Raw genomic sequence first — 25,716 nt, forward strand, 5'->3', positions numbered from 1 at the left:
TGTTGACTATGAGTGCTACTCCATTTCTTCTAAGGGATTCTTGCCCACAATAGTAGATATGATGGTCACCTGAATTAAATTCGCCCATTCCTGTCCATTTTAGTTCGCTGATTCCCAAGATGTCGATGTTCAATCTTGCCATCTCATGTTTGACCACCTCCAGCTTACTTTGATTCATTGATCTGACATTCCAGGTTCCTAAACAATATTGTTCTTTACAGCATCGGATTTTCTTTTCACCACCAGACACATCCACAGCTGAGTGTCCTTTCGGCTTTGGCCCAGCCGCTTCACTCTTTCTGGCACTACTTGGGAATTCCCTCTGCTCTTCCCCAGTAGTATATTGGACACCTTCCGACCTGAGGGGCTCATCTTCTGGCGTCATCTCTTTTAGCCTTGTAATACGTTCCATGGGGTTTTTTTGGCAAGAATACTGGAGTGGGTTGCCATTTCCTTCTCCAGTGGACCACTTTTTGTCAGAACTCTCCGCCACGACCTGTCTGTCTTGGGTGGCCCTGCACGGCATAGCTTATGGCTTCACTGAGTTACGCAAGCCCCTTCGCCACAACAAGGCAGTGATCCATGAAGGGGCCATCCAAGTTAGTGGGCATCATTTCTTCTCATGGAAGTGAATTCCAGGGTTTAACTATGTGCAGTGTGAAGAAGTCCTTCCTTGTATATGTTCTGAATCTGCTACCAATCAGCTTCCCCAATTGGGTTCTAGCATTATGAGACAGGGCGAAAAACGTCTCCCTCTCCACTTTCTCCACACCATGCATAATTTTGAACACCTCTGTTATGTCTCTCCTTACTCACCTTTTTTCTAAGCTAAACAATCCCAGATGTTGTAACCTTTCCACCCAGGGGAGTTGCTCCAGCCCCCAAACCGACCACAGGTTCCCATGTCTCAAGTTTGCACAAAGCTTGTAATGACGACGCAGCCAGGATGCAATAATATGAGCCTCTTGCAAGAGCGCCCAGGACTGGACTATGCTAGCTCCCTGCATATACACAACTAGAATTATTCATAACCCACTGTGATCAAAAATTTAAAGAGGTAAAAGCAGCTTTAAAAATGTAATTCAATGAAATGTTTTATTTTGCAGAAGTTGGGAAAAACAATTAAAAAAAAGGACTTGGAAAAGTGTATTAAGATTCCATTACATCATACCTTGAGAAAAAATCAGAGGGAGAAAAAACTGGCTTCCGGTCACCCATTTTTTTAAAGGCATGGCGCTGACGTCACTTTCTTTCTTTTTTACCCATTGAAGGACCTCCCACAAGGAGAAATCCAGGTAGCCAATGAGAAAGAACTGAAAAAACCCTCCAGCCAATGAGCGCAGCCTCCGATGACGCCTGAAGCCACCACTGACCAATAAGAGCGCAGCGTAGCTTTGCTCAATGAAACCTGAAGGCAGGTCCTTGGATAAGAAAGGAGGCCGCTTCCAAGCGCGGCTCCCTGTTGCCGTTCTTCAAGCCCCGCCCCCTTTCAGTCTGTCAAGCGTGACGGCCAATGCCGGATAACCTATCACGCGCCGCGGGGGCGGGAATTGAGGCGGAGCCAGGAAGGACAGAGATGCTCGCCAATGCGGCCGAGGAAAGGGCGTGGTTTCAGAGAGAGAGACTGAGCGTTCTGGGGCGGGAGAGCGCTTTTGTGGGGAGGGCTGGCCTATCAGCGCGCGGGAGGGAGAGGAGGGGCGCGGTCGCGCGCGAGGCGGGAGCCAATCAGGGGGGCGGGGCGGGAGCGTTCTAGCAGGTTCCAGAAGGGAAAAGGAAAGGCGGGTGCAGGAAGGAGAGAGGAGCGAGCGAAGAGAGGCTTAAATAGAAGAGGCGGCGGTAGCAGCAGCAGTGGCGCGGAGACCCGGTCGGCGCCATGGAGAAGGTGGGCGATTATGGCGGGAGGCGAGGCCAGCTAGGCCTCGCGCAGGGGCTCATGGGAACGGGGAGGTCAATGGAGCGGGGGTCTTGAGGGAAGAAATGCGTGGCGTAACGCTGTGTCCTTGCAAGGGATTCTGGGAAGGGGCCTGGCGGGGGGACGACTGCTATTGCCAGGCGCGGCCCGTTGGCGGGGTGGGGGGCCTTAAAAATAACGTGGCTGAAGGGGCAAAGGATTATGGGAAGTTGCGTGTGGTGTTCTGAGTTGGGCAGAGTTTGCGGGGTCTTGAGGGGACACTGGGGAGGAAGGGGCATAACTTGGCAAGGCATCATGGGAAGGCCTGGAGGGGGTCTTGAGGGAAGGCTGCATGGATATAAAACCGTATCTGTGCAAAGGATTATGGGAAGGTGGGGTTTGACATGGGGAGAGTTTCGGGGTCCTTAGGGGACAAGCGTGGACGGATATAAGACCATATCTGCACGAGGGATTATGGGAGGTTGTGTGTGGGCTTCTGAAATGGACAGAGTTTGGGGCGTCTTGAGGGGACAGTGTGTGGAGAAAGGGGTATAACTGCAAGGCATCATGGGAAGGTCTGAAGGGGGTCTTGAAGGAAGGTTGTTTGAATAGAAGACCATATCTGCGTATAGTTTTATGGGAAGGTGGGAGGGGTCTGAAGTGGGGAGGGTTTGGGGGTACTGAGGGAATAACGTGAAGAAAGGGTTAGATGCAGTGTATTGTGGGAAGGTCTGAAGTAGGTCACACCTTGGGATTCTTCAAAGAAGAATGTACGGGAATAAAATATCTCTGCAGGGCATTTATGGGAACATGGGGGTCAGGGTTAGGGAGTACTAAGTCCCCTACTTAGTGCCCCCTGGCTGTCTTGGACTACAGTCCCCATCACCCCAGGCAGCATGGTGCCCATGGTGGCAGGGGATGATGGGGTTGTAGTCCAACACAGCCAGAAGGCACCAGAAGGGGGAATGCTGCAGGAGATGGTGCTTGCAGTGGTGGTCACGATGGGGTAAGATAGTAAGAGGAGGGAATGTTTGAGGTAAATGGGGGGCGGTCTGAAGAGGGGATTGCAGCATTCCCAACCCGGTCTCCTCCAGATGTTTTGGGCTACAACTCCCAGCATCCCTGATCATGGACTGTGCTGCCTGGGGCTGATGGGAGTTGAAGGCCAAAACATCTGGTGGGCAACAGGTTAGGGAAAGCTGCAGTTATAGTTTGAAGTAGACCTGAGGAAATCATGTGTGAAAATAAAGCTATATCTGTGCACAACAGTACAGGAAGGTGGGAGCCTTGTGGTAATAATGTGTGGTATTAGAGCTATAACAGGGTGAGAGATTATGGGGAGGTGGGCCTTGGGAGTACAGGAGATCATGGGAAGGTGGAGGGTGGGATAGGAGGTGATGCACTGAGGGAATGATGTAGTAGTGTGTGCGGCAGAGGGCCTAGGTCTTTGTGAGGGATTATGAGAAGGTGGACTTGAGGAGAAGGTTTATGGTGGGGGTACTGGGGGAATAATGTAGATGGAGGGGCTATATATTTGCAGGAGATCATGGGAATGTGAGTTAGAAGGAGACATAGTTTTAGGGTGGGATGTTAAGGTAGGGGTTGGTCCTAGAAGCAATAATAGCAAAAAATTGGCAGTACCAGAAATCATGTCAGTGTTGACCTTTCATATAGCAGGTTTTGAATGTTCTAAGTGACTTGCATATATATATGTTATCCCATCCATTCTTACAACAGTTTAACTGCTATTCTCTTGCCCCTAGTCCTTGAGGTGAGGTCCTAGAGGGAAGGCATGGGAAGGGGTGTCTAAAGACATTTTTAGATTAGACGCAACATCTTGATGGGATTTTGGTTAGTAAGGCAACCTGTAAGGGTTGGGGGGTCAGTAGTATTGCACAAATGCCAAAGCTCAACCTTATCCTGGAAGTTTGGTCTTTCATGTTTGTGGGGGGCTTGACTTGGCCTTGTGATTCTAGTGCTCTAGATTATGGCAAGAAACATCTGTGGAGGAGTGCATGGTGCACATAGCGATGGTCAGACTGGAGGGTTAGTCTAGGGAACAGCTAGAAGTGGTGGAAGGACTGTAGCTCCGTGTTAGAGCACAATGCTTGGCCTGAAGAAGGTTCCAGGTTCCATCCTTGGCAGCTGAGAAAGGTGGCCAGTCTGAAACCCTGGAGAACTGTGGCCAGTTGATGTAGACCAGCCTTCCCTGACCTGGTGCTCTCTAGATGTGTTGGACTACAATTTCCATCATCCCCAACCAGCATGGCCATCTGGAGGGCACAAGGTTGGAGAAGGCTGGCCTAGACAATACAGAACTAGATGGACTGTTGTCCTGACTTGGTAAAGGGCAGCTCCTAGGTGAATGGAATCATATCTGTGGTTTGAATTAAGCGCTTTGGAGACAGTTTCCCCAATGTTTTATGTTTGGGAGGCAGGTTAGCCTTTTGCATGAGTGGGAAAGGTGCTTTGGGTATGGATGCTGCAGCTTGAGAGATGAGACAAAAGCCGGGCTGCTTTGGTTACCTGGACAAACAGCAGTGGAGCCTTCCAGCTTCTAAAAGCATGTTTGTTTACTGAGGGAGCATTCTGGACCTACCAACCACAGCCTGCCCATTGCAGCATGTTTGGCGACTACTGCAGGGAAACTTTGAGGAAGGCATTTCAGTTGCACTCCTAAGCAATAGGTAAGGGCTGTAGCTCAGTGGCAGAGCTAAATGCTGTGTGTGCAAAAGTCCCAAGTTCAATCCTTGACATCCCCAGATAGGGCAGGAAAGGACCCCAGTGTGAAACCCTGGAGAGGCACTGCAGTACTGAGCTAGATGGGCTGATGCTCTGGCTTGGTATAAGACAGCTATGCCTGGCAGCTGCTTCTCTGCGATCTCTAGCAGAAAGAGGTCTTTCCTGATCCTGCTACTAGGGATATGTAGTGAACTGAACCTGGAACCTTCTGCATACATTGCAACCTTTTACCACTGAGCAATGGTCCTGCCGGGCCACCTCCCACTAATCATAAGAGCTACCTCCCCACACTAATTATATCTTTGTCTTGTGTGGGAAAAGGAGTGTGGGAAGCAATTGTCTTTTAACAAGAGATGCCAAAACTCTAGGAAGGTGGTGTTTTCCAGCTTTCAAGTGAAAAACAGGGCCTGTAGGGCAGACAGAAGAGAGTGAAACTGCCAAGGTTATACCATGGCAACCTGGCCGTAGTCCACCTGCATCACTTCATAAAACTATGGCTTCAGCTTTCGTTCTCTCGCCTCCCGAAAGTGTGGTATGTGTAAAGGGTAAAGGCCTTCTCTGAGAGAAGGCAGGCCACCTCTAGTCTGCAGAGTTTTGCCCTTCATTGGCTTATGTGTTAAAACTTGCCATGTCTTATCGTGCATCTGTGTCTCCTCTAAAACTAAGATAGGGAGGACCTGTGTCTTTACATACATAGCATGAATGTTTGTCCCAAATCAATGCTGCTAAAAGTGGAGATTATTCTCCTCTTGGTCATCTGTAATTTCAGCCATCAATCCCCATCTGAATGGAGCTGTGATTCAGAAGGAGCTGCCTCCGGCTTGCCAATCCCCCCGGGAGCAGCCTCAGATGCAACAGGGACACTGCTCTGTTTGCATCGGCAGATTGTGGGGCTGCAAATTCATGCAGGCTGCAGAAACTGTGGCCTTGATTCTGCTTCCTCTGGAGCTCCTTAACAGGAGTTGCTACCTGTGGAAGCCGTGAGTCACGCCTGAGGACCTTTCAGTCCCTCGGCGTGCTGCATTTCATCCAAGAGGGAAGCAATTTCTGGGATTATCTTAACACCAGGAGTGGTCAACCAGTTGCTGACAGCTGGCTCTGGCCCCTTGGAGGCCCTACAAAATGTTAGTTGAGGTTTAGAAGAAAGCATGCCCACCATTGTCATTCATAAAAAGGAAAAATGTTTTCAGCGTGTGTGTGTGTGTGTGAGAGAGAGAGAGAGAGGTCCTATACTTTCACCAAAATCACCAAAGTGTAACATGTTCTTTACGTATAGATTTCTTCCCTCTGTAAGCTCTTGCTGCTAAATACAGCTACTTGATTTTCGAGCCCGACAGCTTGTGAGAGGCTCAGCTGGTGAAGTAAAATGCACTTCCAGTCCCACCACCCCCAGGCTTCTATCTGGAGATTGGAGTGAATCCTCAAAATGTAGCAGTTGTTGTCTAAAGGCAGGGCTGGCTATTTGAGTTGTACATTTTGGAGCACAGGAAGCACATACCCAGACCACTTCACGATGCCACTGCGCTGTACAAACTCATTGGTTGAAGTCCATATCCTTTGGGGAACTGGTGTAGTCTAGTAGTTAAGAGACTGAGCTATGAATCAGGAAGTCCTTGGTTTTAATCTCATCTCTGCCCTGAACTCGCTTGGTGCATTAGCCTCAGTCTTTCCATCTGCAATATGGGAATGATAATACTGGCTTACCGAGGGTGTTTGTTTGGACTGGAGCTCAATAATATAGTGAGGCACTCTGAATAATTGAAAGCACTACACAAATGTTAAGGTTTTATTATCATCATCATCTTGGTTTGTGTTGCTTGCTACCTTGCATATTGGGTAAGCAACTGTGCAAGCATGTGTATGATAAGCCTAGGAAGGCCATCATCTTACTAATTTTTTGAAGCTCTGAAAGGAGGTCTATGAGGGGGAGCAGAGGCCATTCTTCTGGCTCAACACCAGTACTCCCTGGTGGTGAGCCATAGTAAAATGTCTCGCTCTAAGATTATGGCAACAGTGAGGTATATGATAGGGAGTAACTCACCCAGGGCGTTTGGTAAGAAGTAGTTCAGTGGATAAATAGGTTACGTTACTGTGTTACTAGCACAAAGAATTCTCAGTAAGCCTTTGACACACTTTATTATGATTCTCATCAGGTGAACGAATTGAAGGAGAAGGGTAACAAGGCCCTGAGCTCAGGCAACACAGCTGAAGCGGTCAAACACTACTCAGAGGCCATCAGATTGGATTCTACCAACCATGTGCTCTACAGCAACAGGTCTGCTGCCTACGCCAAGAAAGGCGAATATCAGAAAGCCCTGGAAGATGCTTGTAAGACCATTGAGCTCAAGCCAGAGTGGGGCAAGGTGAGAAGCCCATTTGGTCAGGCAGTCCTGACACAGCAGTGGGGACCTCCCCATTCCCCACATCACTTCTGGTCCTGCAGGGTCCCAAGCATTGCCCTGCCTCCATTCGCAGTGCCCAAGAGAAAGGTGCATCGCGTCTCTTGCAAAAAGCTCCTACAAGGCAGCTTCAAGCCTTCCGACAGCATTTTTATCCTGCCTTTCCTCCGAGGAGCTCAGAGCAGCATATATGGCTCACCCCACGTTTTACCCTCTCAAAAACACCGTGAAGTAGGTCAGGCTGAGGGAGAACAACTGGCCCGAAATCATGCAGTAACTCCACGGCTGAATTTGAATCTAGGTCTCCCTGGCCCTAGCCTAGCATTCTAACCACTACTCTAGAGTGCCTACATGCTATCCATTACATTGTTCATTGATTTCCTATGCAGGCTGCTTAGCCACCAGAAGTGACCATTATGTATAAGAGATCTTCAGGCTAAATGGGAATTGCTCATCCTTGCAAATAGCACCTCCCCACCCCCAAATGTCTAGACTACCTGATATGCCTACAGTAGTGATTTTTAGCACCCATAGAGACTAAAAGAAAGAACAAACAGATTCAATGGTGCAGTTAGGTAATTCTAGACCGGGGATGGGAACCGTGTGGCCCTCCAGTTGTTGTTGGACTCCTACTCCCTTCATCCCTCTTCATTGGCTATGCTGGCTAGAGCTGATGGGTGTTGCAGTCCAAGAACACCTGGAAGCCCACACATTCCCCACCCCTGTTCTGGACTCCTATGCGGCCTCTGTCCCCCTAGACTTAATGGGCTTACAGGCCCTCTCCTCTGGACTTAATGGCTTTATATGGGTGGGGAGGGCTTTAGATAGTAATATGCATTACTGTGCTCACTTCAAAATGTGGTAAGTCAGCCCTGCTGCTGTCTTGGGGGGGCCCTGCTGCTCATTCTGCTGAGAGGGGCCTTGGACATTTGCCCCAAATTATTGCCCCAAGTGCACCGCTGAACAGCCTTCATCCAATGTGCACAATTTGGTGACCTGAAAATTATTTATGTATTTATTTAGAAATGCGTCTCTTTCTGGCCAAGTCTGGCTCCTGGTCTCTCTTACAATTAAAATCCATACAAAGATAGAGTCTCATAAGAAAATGCTGGTATGTGTGGCAGGTTTTTCTGGCCCAGCTAGTTGGTGAAGCAGTCAGGGTTCCTGGGCTCTTCCTTCCAGAGGGACAGGGTAGAAAAAACTGCAGGTGGACTTGGGAACTGGCTGATAGTAAATACGGCAACCCACAGCAGCAGGCCCTTCTGTTGGCCTGCAACATCTTCTAACCCCTGGCAGCTGGCACAGTCGACCAGGCAAGTAGATATCTGCAAGCCTGAAGGAACTAGAGGGTTCATTGTTACCGTCGCCAATTTCTGTGGCGATGGAGGATGGACCCTTAGCCTCACTGCCTTCTCTCCAAATATACCCACTGACCTGGCTCTTTTCTTGTTCTTTGCAGGGCTACTCCCGGAAGGCAGCTGCCTTGGAATTCTTGAACCGCTTTGAGGAGGCCAAGAAGACATATGCGGAAGGGCTGAAGCATGAGCCGGGCAATGCGCAACTGAAGGAAGGGCTGCAAAACATGGAGTCCAGGCTGGCAGGTTAGGGGAGCTGTCGCTCCAGTGGCTTCCTTCCTTATCTCTCAAAACTTGTTTGCACTTGTGCTAGTTCTGTGTTTCACTTGAAGTGGGAGGTTGAGACATTATCCGTGATGGGAATCCAAGACGTCATTTTCTTTTTTCAAGGAAAAAAAAAGAATGATGCTACACTGAGAGCTGTCCTGCAGTTGCGGAGCTCTGAGTGCATTGGTGCCTCCTGTTGGTAGCAGAAGCATAGGTCTGGAGCACGGGGTGCAATGCACATTGCAGGAGTCAAATGGGATTTGACAGGTGGATTTGAGTCGATTGCTAGAAGGCCCAGTCCTAAAGGAGCAGTCATCCCGTGATCGTCCTACGACAACACACAGCATTCTTGGTGGTGATTTGTCAGTTGTGGGGGCTCCACCTCAGCATAATTCCGGAAGTTTTAAAAGATCTGGGTTGGGAGAAAGAACTGCAGGTGGACTTGGGAACAGTTTGAGTGGCCCAGGCTGAGGTAGAAGAGTGCAGGAGCTTGAAATGCAGTGATGTCACTTTACAAGCCCCCTGCATGAGAAAGAGCAGAGCCCTCTTTGGTGAACTCTTGCATGCTACATAAAATGGATCTGAAAAGCATCCAGGTATGACTGTCAGGATTCCCCTGTTGCCTACTGAATACTCCAGTAGCCAAATCAACTCTCAGACAAAAGGGCTGCTTTCCAAGGGTTTAATTCCATTTACCCTAATGAGGCATACAGATGCTAATTGCTAGAGACTCGGAGAACTACAAAGGAACGGCCATCTGGGGGTTCAAAGGGAAAGTAAGTCAGTTGATCTCCAGTAGGGAAAAGGGCCGCAATTCTATGAACTTAAGGGGTGGGAGGGGAAGATCTCCCCCTTTCCCATGATGCTTCTGGGCTCAGTTGTTGATGTCGAGCCAATTGGGCTGAGCGCCAAAGCTTGGCCCCTGCGATCTCTCGCTTGTGCCTGCGTCTGCGCCTCGCATCTAAAAGTTCAGGTTGTCCTCCCCTTTCCACCCCTAGTTCGCTGTCACTCCCAGGGATGTATGTGAGAAGGGGGGGGGCTCCCCCTCCAGCTGCACCTCTGAAGTCTGAGAAAGTTCCTCCCCCACGCGTTGCCTCTCTTCCTCAGAATCAGAGCTGCTTTGGGACTCTGTGGGCTCAGATACAACCCTGACAATGACAGAGCCCATGTTTTGCAAACCTAATGCGGAAAGCAGGGCTGCTGGAGAGCCCGTGTGGTGCAGCTAGCCTTGGACTGGGACTCGGAAGATCTGGATGCTAATCCCAGCCATGAAACTCACTGGGTGACTTTGGACCAGTCACTCATTCTAAAGTCTGACCTACCTCACAGGGTTGTTGTGAGGCGTGCGCTCTCTCTCTCTCTCTCTCTCTCTCTCAAACATTATGTAAAACAATGAACATGAAAACAGCGTGTTCAAACGAGTACCTAAAACAGCACTGAGGGGGTTCTACCCTTAAAGGAAGCCTAAACATAATTTACTTAACTCCTGAAAAAATACCTGCTACAGCTCTTGTGCATGATCTGAAGCAAAAACAAAGTATGCTTCTTGCTTCAAATTATTACTTTGCTCACATGGAAATTAAATGTATATATTGGCTAAAACCCACAGGATTGATCAAGCCTAGCAGAAAAGCAAGAGCTTTTTCCAAAGAAGCCAGATGGACGGGCGTTTCCTCACAGTGAGCATGTGGTGGGCCTGTTTGCGGTTTTAGCTAGCTATGAAGAAGAGCTGGAATCTGACAATACAATCCTATGCACATCTAATGGGAAGTAAGTCCCATGGAGTTCAATGGGACTTGCTCCCTGGTAAATGTGTTTGGATTTCAACTTCGGTGGCCTTCTGCTTGTCAGAAGAACCACAGAGCTACGGGTTCAACAAGCCTCTCTGGGTGCCCAGTGCTGTGATGCCTCCTGATAGGTGTGAACATGCTCGAGCTGAGGGAAAGGGGAAGTGCTCTGACCTCAGCTGGCAGAACTTCTGTAAGACATTCTGACTTGGAGGTGAGAAATCCTGAAATTAGCAAGTCTCTGGGATTGTAGTATCTTGGATCAAGGAGGGATTAAAACCTCTCTTACGAAATGTGAAATGGATGTGTTGATGAGGCCTTTTCTAGAGCGCTGGTTCCTTTCTGTGTTGCCTGGCTCCGAGAGCTGTGTAGGCACACTGGCTGCAGACACCTATTACTGAACGAAGGAGGGATCCTGCAGATAGATGGGTTTCAGCCCTTTGGTAGTGCGAGTCAGAACTGTAGGGCTGGGCCTTCCCGGCTTCTTAGGCTCCAGAGCTTTCAGCCTTTGGCAGAGCTAGTATTTCAGCGTGGGCTGGCTCTTGAAGGATGTGAGCTGTGCAGGCAGGTAACAGCAAGCGCCTCATGCCCTGCATGAGGTAATCCGCCTTCTGCATTTCCCCAGAGGTTGTAGCTGCAGATGACAGAGGACAACCTGTTATCAAAGTTCCTGCTGTGTATCACTGGAAGTAACCATTTCTTCTCTCTTCCCCCAACCCCCCAGAAAGGAATCTCATGAACCCTTTCAACATGCCTAACCTCTACCAGAAGCTGGAGAACGACCCCCGCACGAGAGGCTTGCTGAACGATCCAAGCTACAGAGAGTTGATTGAGCAGCTCCGCAACAAGCCTTCAGAGCTGGGGACGTAAGTGCCGAGCTCAGTGGGATCCGGATTCATGTGACATAGTTGTCTTGCTGGGTCAGACCAAAGGGTCACCTAGTCCAGACATCTGGCACAGCTGTCCAGACTCTGGGCCCTAATTCTGGCATGCAGCCTCTGACAGACTTCCCCTAGGGGAATAATTATGCATGTTGTGGAGAAAGTGGAGAGGGAGACATTTTTCTCCCTCTCTCATAATACTGGAACCCAGTGGGGTCCTCCCATGAAGCTGATTGGTGGGAGATTCAGGACAGATAAAAGGAAGGACTTCTTCACACAGTCCAACTGTGGAATTCACTTCCTCAAGAGGTAGCGATGGCCACCAATTTGGATGGCTTTAAATTGGCCCAATTCGTGGAGGATAACCCTTTCAATGGCTCCTAGCCCAGATGGCTTTAAAAGAGGATTGGCCAAATTCATGGAGGATATCCCTTTCAATGGCTCCTAGCCCAGATGGCTACATGCTGCCTCCAGTATCAGAGGCAGTCTGCCTGTGTACAACAGCTGCTGGGGATCATGGGTGGGAGGGTGCTGTTGCACTCATGTCCTGCTGGTAGGTTCCCGGTCAACAGCTGGTTGGCCACTGTGTGAACAGAATGCTGGACTAGATGGACCCTTGGTCTGATCCAGCACAACTCTTCTTATGTTCTCAATGTGGCCCTTGGGGCTGTGGGATGTTTCAGCACCCATGTGGTAAAGCACAGGAAGTACCATCAAAAGATAACAGGGCAGGCATTTGAATGAGTCATTGCTACCACGGAGGCATAAGTGCTCTGCAGGCTTGGGCAGGACAAACCACTTCAACAGCCTGAGTTCCCTTTATTCTGATTTTCTTCTTAAAATATTCATTTTTTGAAGTGTGCAGAGATACAGAAAGAAATCAAGTAAAGAAATAAAACGTTCAAACAACAGGAAGGAGAGCACAGCAGTAGACTTCATCCCATTTGGCTAGGCAAGGCAGTTGTGTGGGCTGGAGAGCCATTTCTGTATGGTTGAGCATTACATGCAAATCCCAGTTCAGAGACCTAAGTTATAGTGCATAAAGATGACGTGCTCGGTAGATAATCATGAACGCAAGTCTCATTGCTTTTACTGACGGTTCTGTTTTCCCTCAAAGACAAGGGAATTGCCCATTCAAAAAAGTGGTTCATTCATCCTGGTAAAAGTTTGTGAAACAATTTAATCAATAACAAGCACGTCCCGGATTTTGCCAAACCATCACTGAATTAGGAGATATGTGTGTGTGTGTGTGTGTGTGTGTGTGCGCGTGCGCATGCGATATATGTGTTCACTGCAACCAGGAAAAAACAGAATCTGGGAGTTATGTTATGCCTGTGAAGTTTGGCAGAAGTGTTTTCAGGTTCATGAGACAATTGTAGCAGAAACAACAAAGAGCCCTGCAGCACTTTTATAGGCGAACAGGTGTGTTACAGTATAAGCTTCGCAGACTAGATAAAGGGAACTCTAGTCCATGAAAGCTTATGCCATACTCTGTTGCAGGGAAAAACAAACAGACATGGCCACCACAGGAGCTTTGGATCTGTTGGTGACAGCTATATAGAGGGTCTGTGGCAGAGGTAGACAAACCCAGGCCTCTAGCACTTAGTCCACCAGGCTGCACGTATGTGTGCACGCGACCCATTTGTGGCCTGCTTCCATTGCAGGAAACTGAAGGACCCACGGGTGATGACAACCCTAGGAGTGCTGCTTGGAGTCGACTTAGCCGGTGCGGACGATGACGACGAGGCAATGTCTCCGCCCCCTCCTCCGCCCCCCAAGAAGGAGCCCAAGCCAGAGCCCATGGAGGAAGACCTGCCAGAGAATAAGAAGCAGGTACTACCTGCTAGCCATTGGCCAGGAGACTGGGCTGCATCAGAGTGCTTAGCACCACAAGCTCCCACTGGCACATGCTCCCCTGAATTTTATTTATGTACTTATTCAAAAGGCTTACACTGTGCCTTTATTTTCTTTGAAACTTTTTAATGGTCATCACAGTCTTATAAATTAAGTATTTTATCTACCTTACCTTCTGCTAGCAAAATATCCAAGGCATACAAAACCCATATTGTCAAAACAGTCTAAAATACATCACAAATCAATTATTTCAAATACAAAGCCAAACCAAGCCTCAGTTGATTAAAAACAGTTTCCCGCAGTGCTGAAAGGACACTGAGATCTGCCTAGGGAGGATCTCTCCCCAGCCGGGACACCACAACCAAGAGAGCCCTGTCTCTAGTAGCCACTCACTTAACTTCTGAAGTGCAGGGCCTCTTCTGATGAACTCAAATACTGGGCAAATTCATATGTAGGCAGGTGATCCATCAGATGCCCTGGTCCCAACTCTAAAATGGTGAGGCTAAAAAGCCATGAGGATGAGAAGCTGCCTCATACCAGGGCAGAGACCCCTTGGCTAAATTTTTTGAGGACCATGCCTTGCTGTTCTAGCATATCTGTCAATAAAGATGCATCGGTCTCCTTTCAGGCTATTAAGGAGAAAGAGCTGGGGAACGAGGCTTACAAGAAGAAAGACTTCGAGACAGCCCTGAAGCATTACGACAAAGCAAAGGAGCTGGATCCAAGCAACATGACCTATATCACTAATCAAGCAGGTGAGGTGATGATGGGGAGACCCTTCTTCCCACCCCAGGCAGAGTTGATGCACGTAGCAGTCTGTGGCAGTGTAAAAGACAAGCAAAAAGGGGTGGCAGGGTACTTGGGCTGCAGATGAGCCAGGTCAGTAAAGTTACTTTAAAATATTGTGGGCAATCAAGCAGTGTTTCATATCCTGGGAAGAAGGAAACTCAACAGATGGCTGTTTAGATCTTCGTGCAGAGTGCTTCGGTGTAGTCCTGACTCATAGTAAATTGCTTGGTTTTTAGTGTTCGGGATGCTTTACATACATTCTCAGATATCCTTGGCATAACTCTGTGAGGCAGCTTTTCCCAACCTCCTCCCCTCCATATGTTTTGGACTACAACTCGCAACTTTCCTGGCCATTGGTCTGCTCACTGGGGCTGATGGGAATTTAAGTCGAAAACATCTGGAGGGCACCAGATGCTGGGCAAGGCTGCTAAGAGATGGTGGCTTGCCTGTGGCCTGCTGGGAAGTTTGTGGTGGAGGTGAAATTTAACCAGGGTCTTTCCAGCTGTTATTCCTAGCTGCTATTCTCTTCTACAAGGTTCTCTGGGCAGTTCACAAATGGAAAGTGAAACCATGAAATATAAAAATAGAGCACGTACATAACATCTTAAACAAGTTAAAATAGCATTAGAGAAACAGTAGTGCAAAGAAGTGAAAAAGCACTCAAACGCAGAAGCCTGGCAGAATTAAAAAGGACTTCACCTCGCACCAAAAAGGACACAACAGAGGTGCCAGGCCAGCCTTTATGGAGGGCATGCCACGACCAGGGTGTCACCACCAAAAAGGCCCTCCCTCACAGCCACATGGCTCACCTCTTCTGGCAGGGGCACCTGGAGAAGGGCCTCAGAAGATGAACTTAAGGGCCTGGGCAGGTATATATAGAGGGAGACAATCCCCCAGAGAGATCCACTTCGTTGTTCATAGCTCACCCAGTCTTGGGAAATCAGGAGTTCACTTCTGCGTATGTGTGTGTTTCTTTTCCTCTAGCGGTGTATTTTGAGAAAGGAGATTACAGCAAGTGCCGAGAGCTGTGCCAGCAGGCCATCGAGGTAGGGCGTGAGAACCGGGAGGATTACCGGCAGATTGCCAAGTAAGTGGCAAGCGCTGCCATCGCAGCAAACCCCTCTTGAAAACAACTCCCCTGCCCTAAGTCCACTGGAGTGGCATTGGGGGTTTCTTGAAGAGCCCAGCCTTTTCACCTGCTCTTATCTGATGCCACTGTGCTATAAAACCACTACATTTGTTAGCTTCTCTAGCAAAACAAAATGAGAGCAGCCCTGCGGCATCAAACTGTCCAGCGTCCTGTTCCTCACAGTCGCCAACCCAGTGCCTCTGGCTTGGCCACTGTCAGAAACAGGATGCTGGGTGAGGCCGACCTTCAGTTTGACCCGGCAGGGCTGCTCTCATTTTTTTTCTGGTGCCCCTGGGAAGCCCACAAGAAGATCGTGAGGGCAGTAGACTTCTCCCACTGTTGTTCCAACAGCTGGTATCCGAGGGTATGGTGCCTCTGATCCTGGAAGTAGCATATAGCCATTCTGCCACACAGGCATTCTGACTAGTAGCCATTGATGGCCATATCCTCCATGAATTTGTCTAATCTTCTAATGCGATCTAAGTTTGTGGCCAGCACCACATCTTTTGTTATCTAATTCCACAGTTCTTCTATGTGCTGTGTGAAGAAGTACTTCCTTTTGTTTATCCTTCGTTCAGCTTCATTGGATTCTAGTGTTATGGGAAGGAAGACCTATCCATTTTCTCCACACGATGCATGGTTCTGTACACCTCTGTTGTGTCCCTCCCTTACTCACCTTTTTTCTAAACTTAAAAAGCCCTAGATGGTGTGGGCTTTACTGACAGAGGACGTGCTTGAGCATCCTAATCATTTTAGTTGCTCTTTTCTGCACCTTCTCCAGCACCACAATACCCTTTCTGGGATGTGGCAACCCGAACTGCACAAAATTCCAAGTAGCCCCCTTGCGTGCCATTTTTTGGTAGAAAGACGGGGTCTAAATCAGATTTTAAAGTATGACTGTGCCATAGATTTGCATCAAGGCATGGCAATACTATTTTCAGTCCCTTTCCTCATGATCCCTAGCATGGAATGTGCCTCTTTCACAGCTTTCACATGTGCCCATCCCTGACAACCAAACCTCATGGGAGTTGTGGGTCAGGAGTCTTCCCCTGTTCGGTGCTTACCAGCTCCCCATTCTAGGCATGTTCTCTTGCATCTAGAGCTTACGCCCGGGTCGGCAACTCTTACTTCAAGGAGGAGAAGTACAAGGAAGCCATTCAGTTTTACAACAAGTCTTTGGCTGAGCACAGGATTCCGGATGTGTTGAAAAAGTGTCAGCAGGCAAGTGTTTGGTTCCAAGAGCCTCGATGCAGCATTGAAAGTTGGACTGTGTAGCTCTTCCCTCCCTCCCTCCCCCCCCAATCCAGATGCTCCAGCAGCACCTGCGATCTCAGGCTCTCTCAAGCAGTGCTGCTCTCCCCCTTCCACCACCATCAGTTTTCCCAGCCTCGCATCACAGGAAACTGTCTTTACCCTAGGGACGTTGGAAGGGTTCAGATGACACACTAACCCACTGTGGTTCGCATTCAGGAGTGACCCACAGTGGGTCGGAGTGTCATGGGGGGAGCGTTTTTCCCGCTCACGATCGGTAAGTTACCCATCCTCGTTACCCACCCTCTGCAGAGCGGGTAGGGGGCCCCAGCGTGACTTACCATGTCGTCTGTTGGATGCTCCATCGGTATATTCGGCCACTCTGTGGTGAAATTGTGGCAGCCATAGAGACAGCCTCCTAGAGCACCCGGAACGTCCAGCGATGCTCTAGCCCGCGCGGCCAAACACTATGGTTGCGTAGTGATGGCTGGAGTAGCCAACACAACCCTGTTCCCACTGTGGCGGCGGCTGGAATACGCAGCCGCAGCGGCGGGAGGACAACGAAGGAACCACGGAGCAGGGATGGGCAAGGGAACCACCCTGCCCTGTGTGGTTCCTCAGTCATGGGGGGGGGCGCGTGTGTCATGGTTTTCCTACCTCTCCCTGCAGTGTGATTCTGCCACCCCCACCCCTGTGATCATGTGAACTGGCCTACTGAGTCAAACCCTTGGTCCATCTAGCCCAGTATTGTCAACATTGACTGGCAGCAGTGGCTCTCCGGGGTTTCAGGCAGGAGTTTTTCCAGCCCTCCCTGGAGAAGCTGGGGATTGAACCTGGGACTTTCTGTGTGCAAAGCAGGGGCCCTACCACCGAGCCGCAGTCCTTCCCATTTGGCCCTTCGTTCATTATTGTCTACACCAGCCTTCCCCAACCTGGTGCCCTCCAAATGTTTTGGACTGCAACTCCCAGCATGCCCCAGCCATCCACACATCTGGAGGGCACCAGGTTGGAGAAGGCTGGTGTATGCTGGCTAGCAGTGGCTGTCCAGGGTCTCAGGCCGAGAAGGGGCTCTCCCATCACCGGCTGCTTTAACTAAAGTTTCCATGGGTTGAGCCAGGAGCTCTGGACATGCAGAGCTGTCGGTTAAGCTGTGGCTCCTCTCCAGGCACATGGGAAACTTCCTTATACCAGCTCAGAGTATTTGTCCACTGTCTGCTCTGACTGGCAGGGGTTCTCCAGGGTGTCAAGGAGAGATCTTTCATGCCACCCTGTCTGATCCTTTTTTAAAAACCTGGAGATGCCAGGAATCGAACCTGGGACTTTCTGCATGCATAGCAGGTTTTCTGCAGCCCTTCTCCATCAGACCCGACAGGCAGTCTGTCCAATTTAAATATGTCAGTGCTCTGGAGCTGCTGCAGAAATTGCTAACTCAGAGCGACTGCAGAAGTCCACAAAGCCAACAGTGTCCCCGGCTTCCTTAAGAACTGAGAAGCTGCAGATTTGGAGCTTTATGTCTTAAGGGGGATAAATATTTTCCAGAATAAATAATATTATATTTGGGGTTTGGGCTGAAGGGCAGGACTAGAACCTCTCTGTCCGGGGGGGGGGGGGGGTGTCATTCTATTAAATGATAACCTCAGTGCACTCGAATACACACCTGCCTGCCATACAATGAGGCTTGGCTGCACCATAACCACCCCCACATCTGCCAGGGCTTCCAGAAATTGGAGGAGCTGATAATGTTCAATCCTACTTCCTTTTTCAGGCTGAGAAAATATTGAAAGAACAGGAAAGGGTAGCCTATATCAATCCTGAGCTGGCTCTGGAGGAGAAGAACAAAGGCAACGAGTGTTTCCAGAAAGGTGAGGGTTTGTGCTTGGTGTGTGTGTTGTTGCTGTGTGTGCTGACAGGTACCCATTGCAAAGAGCATAGGGGGCTTCCTTGTGAGCTTCAGAGGACTACTTTGGAAATGCCAGGAGCATAGCTACATTTCATCTGTTACTGCAGAAATTGTCCTGTGACACCTGGAGGCTACTGATCCATCCAGTGGAAAATGGGTTTGTGCGAGACTTAATAAGTTGGGACACTGCTGCCGACTGGCACGTTAGGTCATGCAATAAACATAATTTGCTCAGCACTTTGAACCAAACCACCAGTTGGGGAACCAGACCTAGTTTAAATCTGCTTGGCCAAAAACATATGTAGGTGGGCCTACATAAGCCACTGTTCTGCAGTACGGGACTGATAGTGATGGTGCTCACACCTTGCATTGTGAGTAATGTAAAAGAAGCCCTGCTGAATCAAATCCAAGATCCATCTCATCCAGCATCCTGTGTTTCCCCACAGCAGGCAACCTGCTTCCCCTGACAAATCCCACAAGCAGGGTGGGAAGACAACTTCCTTCTCCATTCTTCCCCAGCAACTGTTTTTCAGTGGTCTGCTGCCTCTGAACAAGGAGACTCTACTTACCTCTTATCCCTCGTCAGTCTGTTGGGAGAGTCAGGTTGGTCTGCTGGTTGTTGTTGTTGTTCAGTCGTTAGGTCGTGTCCGACTCTTCGTGACCCCATGGACCATAGCACGCCAGGCCTTCCTGTCCTGCGCTCTCTCCTGGAGCGTGCTCAAGTCCATATTCATTGCATCGGTGATGCTATCTAGCCATCTCATCCTCTGCCATCCCCTTCTCCTTTTGCCTTCAGTCTTTCCCAGCATCAGGGTCTTTTCCAGAGAGTTTTCTCTTCGCATTAGGTGGCCAAAATATTTGAGCTTCAGCTTCAGTATCTGTCCTTCCAATGAGCACTCAGGGTTGATTTCCTTTAGGATGGACTGATTTGACCTCCTTGCAGTCCAGGGGACTCGTAAGAGTCTTCTCCAGCACCACAGTTCGAAAGCATCAATTCTTCGGTGCTCAGCCTTCCTTATAGTCCAGCTCTCACAGCCATACGTTACAACTGGAAAAACCATAGCTTTGATTAGACAGACCTTTGTCGGCAAGGTGATGTCTCTGCTTCTTACTATGCTGTCTAGGTTGGCCATAGCTTTATTCCCAAGGAGCAAGCGTCTTTTAATTTCATGGCTACAGTCACCGTCTGCGGTGATCATGGAGCCCAAGAAAATAAAATCTGTCACTGCTTCCATTTCTTCCCCTTCTATATGCCAGGAAGTGATGGGGCCAGATGCCATGATCTTAGTTTTTTTAATGTTGAGTTTCAAACCAGCTTTTGCACTCTCCTCTTTCACCCTCAACAAGAGGCTCTTTAGCTCCTCTTCCCTTTCTGCCATTAGGGTGGTATCGTCTGCGTCTCTGAGGTTGATAATTCTCCCGGCAATCTTAATTCCGACCTGTGATTCATCCAACCCGGCGTTTCTCATGATGTACTCTGCATATAAGTTAAATAAGCAGGGTGACAATATGCAGCCTTGTTGTACTCCTTTCCCAATTTTGAACCAATCAGTTGTTCCATGTTTGGTTCTTACTGTTGCTTCTTGATCCTCGTACAGGTTTCTCAGGAGACAGGTAAGGTGGTCTGGTACCCCCATCTCTTTCAGAATTTGCCACAGTTTGTTGTGATCCAGAAGGACTAGGAGAAAACTGAGTATAAAGTGAATAGCTAAGGCCTGAATATTAAGCTATTTTTCTCTGTGGGATAACCATTCGTGGCTGGTGAAGAACAGGAGTAGGGAGCAGGTGGCTGCATTGTGCCAGGAAGCTGCCCTAAGATCCTGCTAGAAGGTTACACAAGCAGGCATTAAAACCTAGAGAAGCGGTCCAGGTATCCAGAAGTACAACCAGAGGAGCTTTGGGAGTCAGAGGAAGACTGTACATGAGAGATGGACCTGGTTGTGTGTGAATTTGGCTGGGTTAGGGAATTTGGCCTCAGGTGTAAAAGACGTCATTAAAAGGCTTGTATTGGCAAAAGCGTCTCTTGAGTCCTTAAGAAGTATCAGCAAGCATTCTTTTGAAAACCCCAAAGTAAATATTAGTATTTCCTTATGTACAAAATATCCCTTTAATAAACCAACTTGTTTAATATTTCATCTTGTTTCTAGTGGCGCTGGTGCCCATCTCACACCTAAGCCTCTTGCACCAAGCTACTAGGTGGTTTTAAAATATTCTGACTTAACAGCTTCCTAGTAGAAACCTCTGCTCTTTCTTGCAGGGGACTATCCACAAGCAATGAAACACTACACAGAAGCCATCAAACGCAACCCCAACGATGCCAAACTCTACAGCAACAGGGCTGCCTGCTACACCAAATTACTGGAATTCCAGCTAGCACTAAAGGTAATATGTTCCAGGGGAGCTGCTCCCCCCCCCATAAGCTTATCAGGGGTTCCCCAATTAGATGAGTCCTGGTGGACAAGCTTCCCTGGAAGAGGGCTTTTTCCACCAGCCAGTGCCTTCCTTCTCCCACAATGCACAGCTGCAGAGGACTTTTGGCCCATGTCCAAGGGTATGCTCTCTTCATGCGAGGCAATAGCCCAGGAGGCTTGGCCAGTGCTCTGAGAACTGAGCGTGCCTTCGGAATGTGCCCAGAATCCCTTGCAAAGTGCTGTGGTTCAGTGGCAGACAAGTCCAATGCTGAAAGGGCCTCCTGGAGTTAGACTCATAGAGTTCGAAGGGGCTTTGTTGGCAGTCTGCTCCAAGACCCTGCTCAATGCAGGAAATTGAGTATCCCCCAACAGATGGCCAGACGGCCTCTGCTTGAAGAACTCCAACAAGGAGGTTCCTCCTCTAGGTAATTGGTTCCATTGTCTCTTGGCTCTTACCACCAAGATGTTTCTCCTAATATTCAACCAAAATCAATCCTTCTGTAACAAGCCCATTAGAATCTAGTCTTGCCCTCTGGGATGCAGCAGAGAACAAGCCTTTGCCATCTTCTACATGACAGCCCTTCAGGCATTTGAAGATTACCTAAAAATAGTTTTGAAACTGTTGTCCAAGAGCAGTATTTTCTCCCTGTAAGCATGTGTCTGGCTCATGGCCTCGGAGTGATTTCTGCAGTCTTTCTACTTCCTCTATATCATGTAGAGGATTATCTAATTTGGCTAACCTGGATTACCAGAAGCCTTTTTGCTCTGCAGAGGCCTTTAATATGGGAGACCCTGTCACTTGGTGTGCCTGGCAGTGTTCTCCCACCATTAAACAAATGTTGATTTGAGCACTCACTTTTTTTAAAACAAACCTCCCTCCTGATTTTTCTGCCAGTTCAGCACCTGATCCTGAACACCAAGTGCCTAACTTTGTTTCTGGGCGAAGACAATCTGGGGACTTCCTTGTTTTCAAAACCAGCTGGCTGTCGTATCTGTGTTTTTAAGACCTTGGGAATTAACAATACCTGGCTGCTTACAGAATAATTGAACTGAATAGAAATTGAGGCGTAGTTCACATGAAAAACCAAGTGTTTCTGGATCATCACACTTAAGATTGCAGTTTGAGGATCCTGTAGTTGAATGCTTTCAGATGTAAAAATGAAACCTAGTATGTCTGGGGAAAATGCTACGCTAAAGGGAATCCTTCTCCTTGACATCTAGTTTTCTGTGTGTAGGGCATTGTTTTCGGTGCATCTTTCAGCCATGCGATTCCCCATCCCACCCACCTTACGATTTAGGTCCAGAGCCAGGTTTAGCACAGTGTCTGCTATTTATGTGAACTAGGCCTTAGAGGCAAGTGCTTGAAATGTCCTCGGGTCCTTTGGCACAACAAGGCCTAGCTGGCACTGTACACTTAAACCTCTAATCTACTTACATCTGGTTATATGACACACCACAGCAGGCATGGATGGTTCAAGGTGAACTTCTTGGGCTTAGTGATGTGATGGTTCCCTGCAGGGAGTTGTCTTGACCATCAGCTCAGATTCTCTGGTACTGCTAAATGAGCTGAGCCCACCTGCTGGGCTTACAAGGTAATTCCACCCCAAGGCAGGCTTAACTGGGGATTCAGACCCACTCCCAGAGTGGCAGTCTGAAAGCAGGGGATGGAGACACCCAGAGCTGTACACTGGCGATTTGGAAGGCTGGAGAATGACCAGGTGGGAGGAGAGAAAAACTTGTGCTCTTTCCTGAGAATGTGATCTTTAAAAAATAGCTTCTCCTCCTCCTTTTGCAGGACTGTGAAGAGTGTATCCATCTAGAACCCTCATTCAGTAAGTACCTGGACTTGAGCATGCTAACTTTGAGCAGTGGGGGGATTGAGGACGTTAAAAGGGGAAGAAGAGCATAGAGACACACATCAGATGAGGGACAGGGATTTACAGGATAGCAGGAGGTGGGAGATGGGGATTTAAACTTAACAACAGGTTGTCTAAAAGTCCCTCAAGGCACAGTTTGACCCTTGAGTTGCATTTGGGCTGAGAAGGTACAGCTTCCAGCCAGTCAGCTTAAAGAGCTCGCCTGCGCTTAAGCAGGACCCCTGTTGAATTAAAGAAGAATAGAAAGAAGACCCGGATTTTATGAAGTTGGGGGTGGGGGTGCAGCTACATAATTGCCACGTTCAGAGCACTGATGGCTTGCTCTTTGCTTTCAGTCAAGGGCTACACACGCAAGGCAGCAGCCCTGGAAGCAATGAAAGATTATACTAAAGCCATGGACGTCTATCAGAAAGCCCTTGAGCTGGACTCCAACTGCAAGGTGAGTGCTTGCTGGGTACACTGCTATTGCAGGGGAAGGGGGAAAGAGCTGGCTTCCCTTACAGAGGCAGGAAACAGGAAGAGGATAGAGGTGGGGGGGGGGGTTGGGGAGAGTTCCCTTCTACCCCACCCTCCCGCAAGATAAAACTGAGCCTGATCATGGATGAAGGCCATTCCTAGGGAAATCCAGCCTTTGAGGCGACATCAGTTATTCCTCCTGGGGAAGTTCTTAAAGATTTTAAGTTCATCTGCACATTCCTGTGCTCCTAACTGCATGTGCACACACCCATCCAGCTATCAATGTATGCCAAAAACATAAGAGGCCTGCTGGATAAGACTTTGGGAACCCCCACCCCACACCTTTGCTTTGCCGCTGAGTTTTCCGCCAAAATTTGGCGGCAGCAAGAATCCCTGCGATTCTGCAGTAAAACATGCCTTGTTTGGGGGCAAAAACTGGGGGGATGGCTGGGGACAGCCTACAGCCTGCGTGTTACCCACCCTGATCTAGTTTTGCATCTTGTGTCCCACAGTGGCTAACCAGATGCCTCCAGGTAGCCTACAAGCAGGGCCTGAAACAGCCTCCCTCCCCTGCTCTTTGTCCTCCTGCAACTGGTATTCAGGGGTTTTCTGCCTCTGAGCATGGAGGTTCATAGAATCATGGAATAGTAGAGTTGGAAGGGGCCTATAAGACTGTCGAGTCCAACCCCCTGCTCAGTGCAGGTTCCATTTAGTCATTATTTAATTAACAGCTGCTGCCAGACCTCCCATCCTTGAATTTGTCTGATTTAAAGATGGCTCAATTTAAACCCATCTTAGCCAGTGGCCATCACTACTTGGGACAGCAGATTCTGCAAGTTAATGATGCATTGTGCAGAGGGCCACTTCCTTGTGTCTGTCCAGAATCTACTGTTCATCAGTGTCATTGAAGAACTCAAAGGAGATATAGTATTATGGGAGAACGGAAAAAAGTTCTGATTGTCTGTATCATGCCAAGCCACCTTTACACCCTTCATGCCCTCAAGGAATAAGTGGTCTTCCAGCCCATTCCAGTTGAGGCTAGATGATATTGCAGAGAAATTGGGAATTTGGTGAGCGTTGCCCAGAACATGCTGCCATTGGACAAAAATAATGGAGGGGGTGGGAGACGCCTGTTTCCAAGCTCCCTCATAGTGCTGTCTTCTCCAGGAAGCTGCAGAGGGTTACCAGCGCTGCCTCATGTCCCAGTATAATCGCAACGACAACCCTGAGGATGTGAAGCGTCGTGCCATGGCAGACCCTGAAGTGCAGCAGATCATGAGTGACCCGGCCATGAGGCTGATCCTGGAACAGATGCAGAAAGACCCGCAAGCACTAAGCGAGTGAGTGAGGGCAGGGCAGGGAAGGAGGGAGCTGTAGGCCTGGGCCAGTCTGGTTGGCGTGGGTGGGGGTGGGTCGGTTGATCCGAGATAGGCCAGCCCCGCTCGTGTGTGTCTTGAGAAGAGATGAAGTTCCAGTTTCAAGCAGTGTTCACTATTAAGACAGAGGTACGAATGCCATTAAGACACAGAGCAATTCGCAGTCTGCTGGAATAAATACAGGTCAGCACATATGCTAACTTTTGTGTTTAATTTTGCATGCTCTTTTGGATTCAGCTTTTCAGTACATAAGCATTCAGAATTGTTAAAAGCTTCTTAATTTGGAGTGTAGTGGCATGAGAAGAGGTGTGGAGAGGGGACAGGTAAGACCCGTGGCAACGCAGAGGCAAGCAAAAGAGCCCGTGTGGTATAATGGTTAGAGTGTTGGGCTAGGAACCGGGTTCTAGTTCCCACTCTGCCATGATATTCACTTGGGTGACTTTGGGTCAATAATTGACTCTCAGCCTAACCTTTCTCACAGGGTTGTGAGGATAAAACAGAGAAGAGGACAGTCATGCACATCACCTTGGGTTCCTTGGAGGAAAAGGCAGGATATAAACAAAGAAGCTCTGTTCTTTGAAGCCTTTTGCAGAAGCTGCCTCTGTTTCAGAAATATCTCCACATCCAAGGGACTAGAAATCTGTGTTGGCTTTGCCCTTGGCAGTGCCTGATTGTGCTTTTTTGCTTAAATAGTTCATTGCCCAGTAGCTTTTGAAGCCCCCACCAGGCCAATTGCTTGTAGGAAGGTGCTAATAGAGAGATCCATTATGGCTGTAGGAACACCATACCATGGTTCAGTCCTTTTTGTGCAGAGGGGCAAAGGTCCTGACAAATCCCTTCTCCCTCCTTTCTGTAGACACTTGAAGAATCCTGTTATCGCTCAGAAAATTCAGAAGCTCATGGATGTTGGTTTGATTGCAATTCGGTGATGATTTTGACTCTGCGCCCTCCCTCCTTCCACGGTTGAAAGTTCAGCTGGGACTTCTGGATGCTGGCAGTGGCAGCGCAGTCCAAGGGCGCGTCCCCCTCTGTCAGAGGCAGAGACTTGTACAGTTGAGTGGTGTGTCGGTCTCTTCCACACGCGTGCGCGCGCACACCAAGCCACCCTGCCAGCACAGGGGCTGGTTTATCGATCGTCGTGGCCAATCGCTCTGTCTCTCAGCAGTTATTTCCATTTGTGAGCTGCCTTCCTCTTCTTCTCCCTCTCCCTTTTGCAGTTTTTAATTCTCTTTGCCAGCAGCTATGGTGCGAGGAGCGCTCATCACTCGTTTGTTGTCTGGTTTCTTTCAGCTGTGAGGCTGCATTTTTTGTCTGCTGCACACCCAATAAAAGAGCAAACTTGGCTGCCTTG

At 48.9% G+C, this 25,716-nt stretch overlaps 1 protein-coding gene across 1 annotated transcript; it reads left to right on the forward strand.

Annotated features, from left to right (window-relative positions):
* The first annotated feature begins 1,754 nt into the window (after positions 1–1,754).
* STIP1 (stress induced phosphoprotein 1) lies at positions 1,755–25,716 on the forward strand. Its single transcript, XM_084823592.1, has 14 exons — positions 1,755–1,882; positions 6,787–6,996; positions 8,492–8,633; positions 11,166–11,307; positions 12,987–13,155; positions 13,805–13,931; positions 14,950–15,052; positions 16,195–16,315; positions 18,111–18,207; positions 20,503–20,627; positions 22,452–22,488; positions 22,869–22,972; positions 24,157–24,329; positions 25,222–25,716. The coding sequence occupies exons 1-14, from the start codon at positions 1,874–1,876 to the stop codon at positions 25,292–25,294; spliced, it is 1,632 nt and encodes a 543-aa protein (XP_084679718.1). The 5' UTR covers positions 1,755–1,873; the 3' UTR covers positions 25,295–25,716.

The sequence above is a fragment of the Heloderma suspectum genome, chromosome 17 (genome assembly GCF_057233095.1).
Source record: "Heloderma suspectum isolate Gila_16-S chromosome 17, 16-S_ref, whole genome shotgun sequence".
Taxonomy (NCBI): Eukaryota; Metazoa; Chordata; class Lepidosauria; order Squamata; family Helodermatidae; genus Heloderma; species Heloderma suspectum.

Excerpts from the sequence above, each read along its gene's own strand:
- STIP1 (XM_084823592.1), top strand. Across the intron at positions 13,156-13,804 it reads TGCCAGAGAATAAGAAGCAG|GCTATTAAGGAGAAAGAGCT; the intron begins GTACTACCTGCT and ends GTCTCCTTTCAG. Across the intron at positions 18,208-20,502 it reads CAACGAGTGTTTCCAGAAAG|GGGACTATCCACAAGCAATG; the intron begins GTGAGGGTTTGT and ends TCTTTCTTGCAG.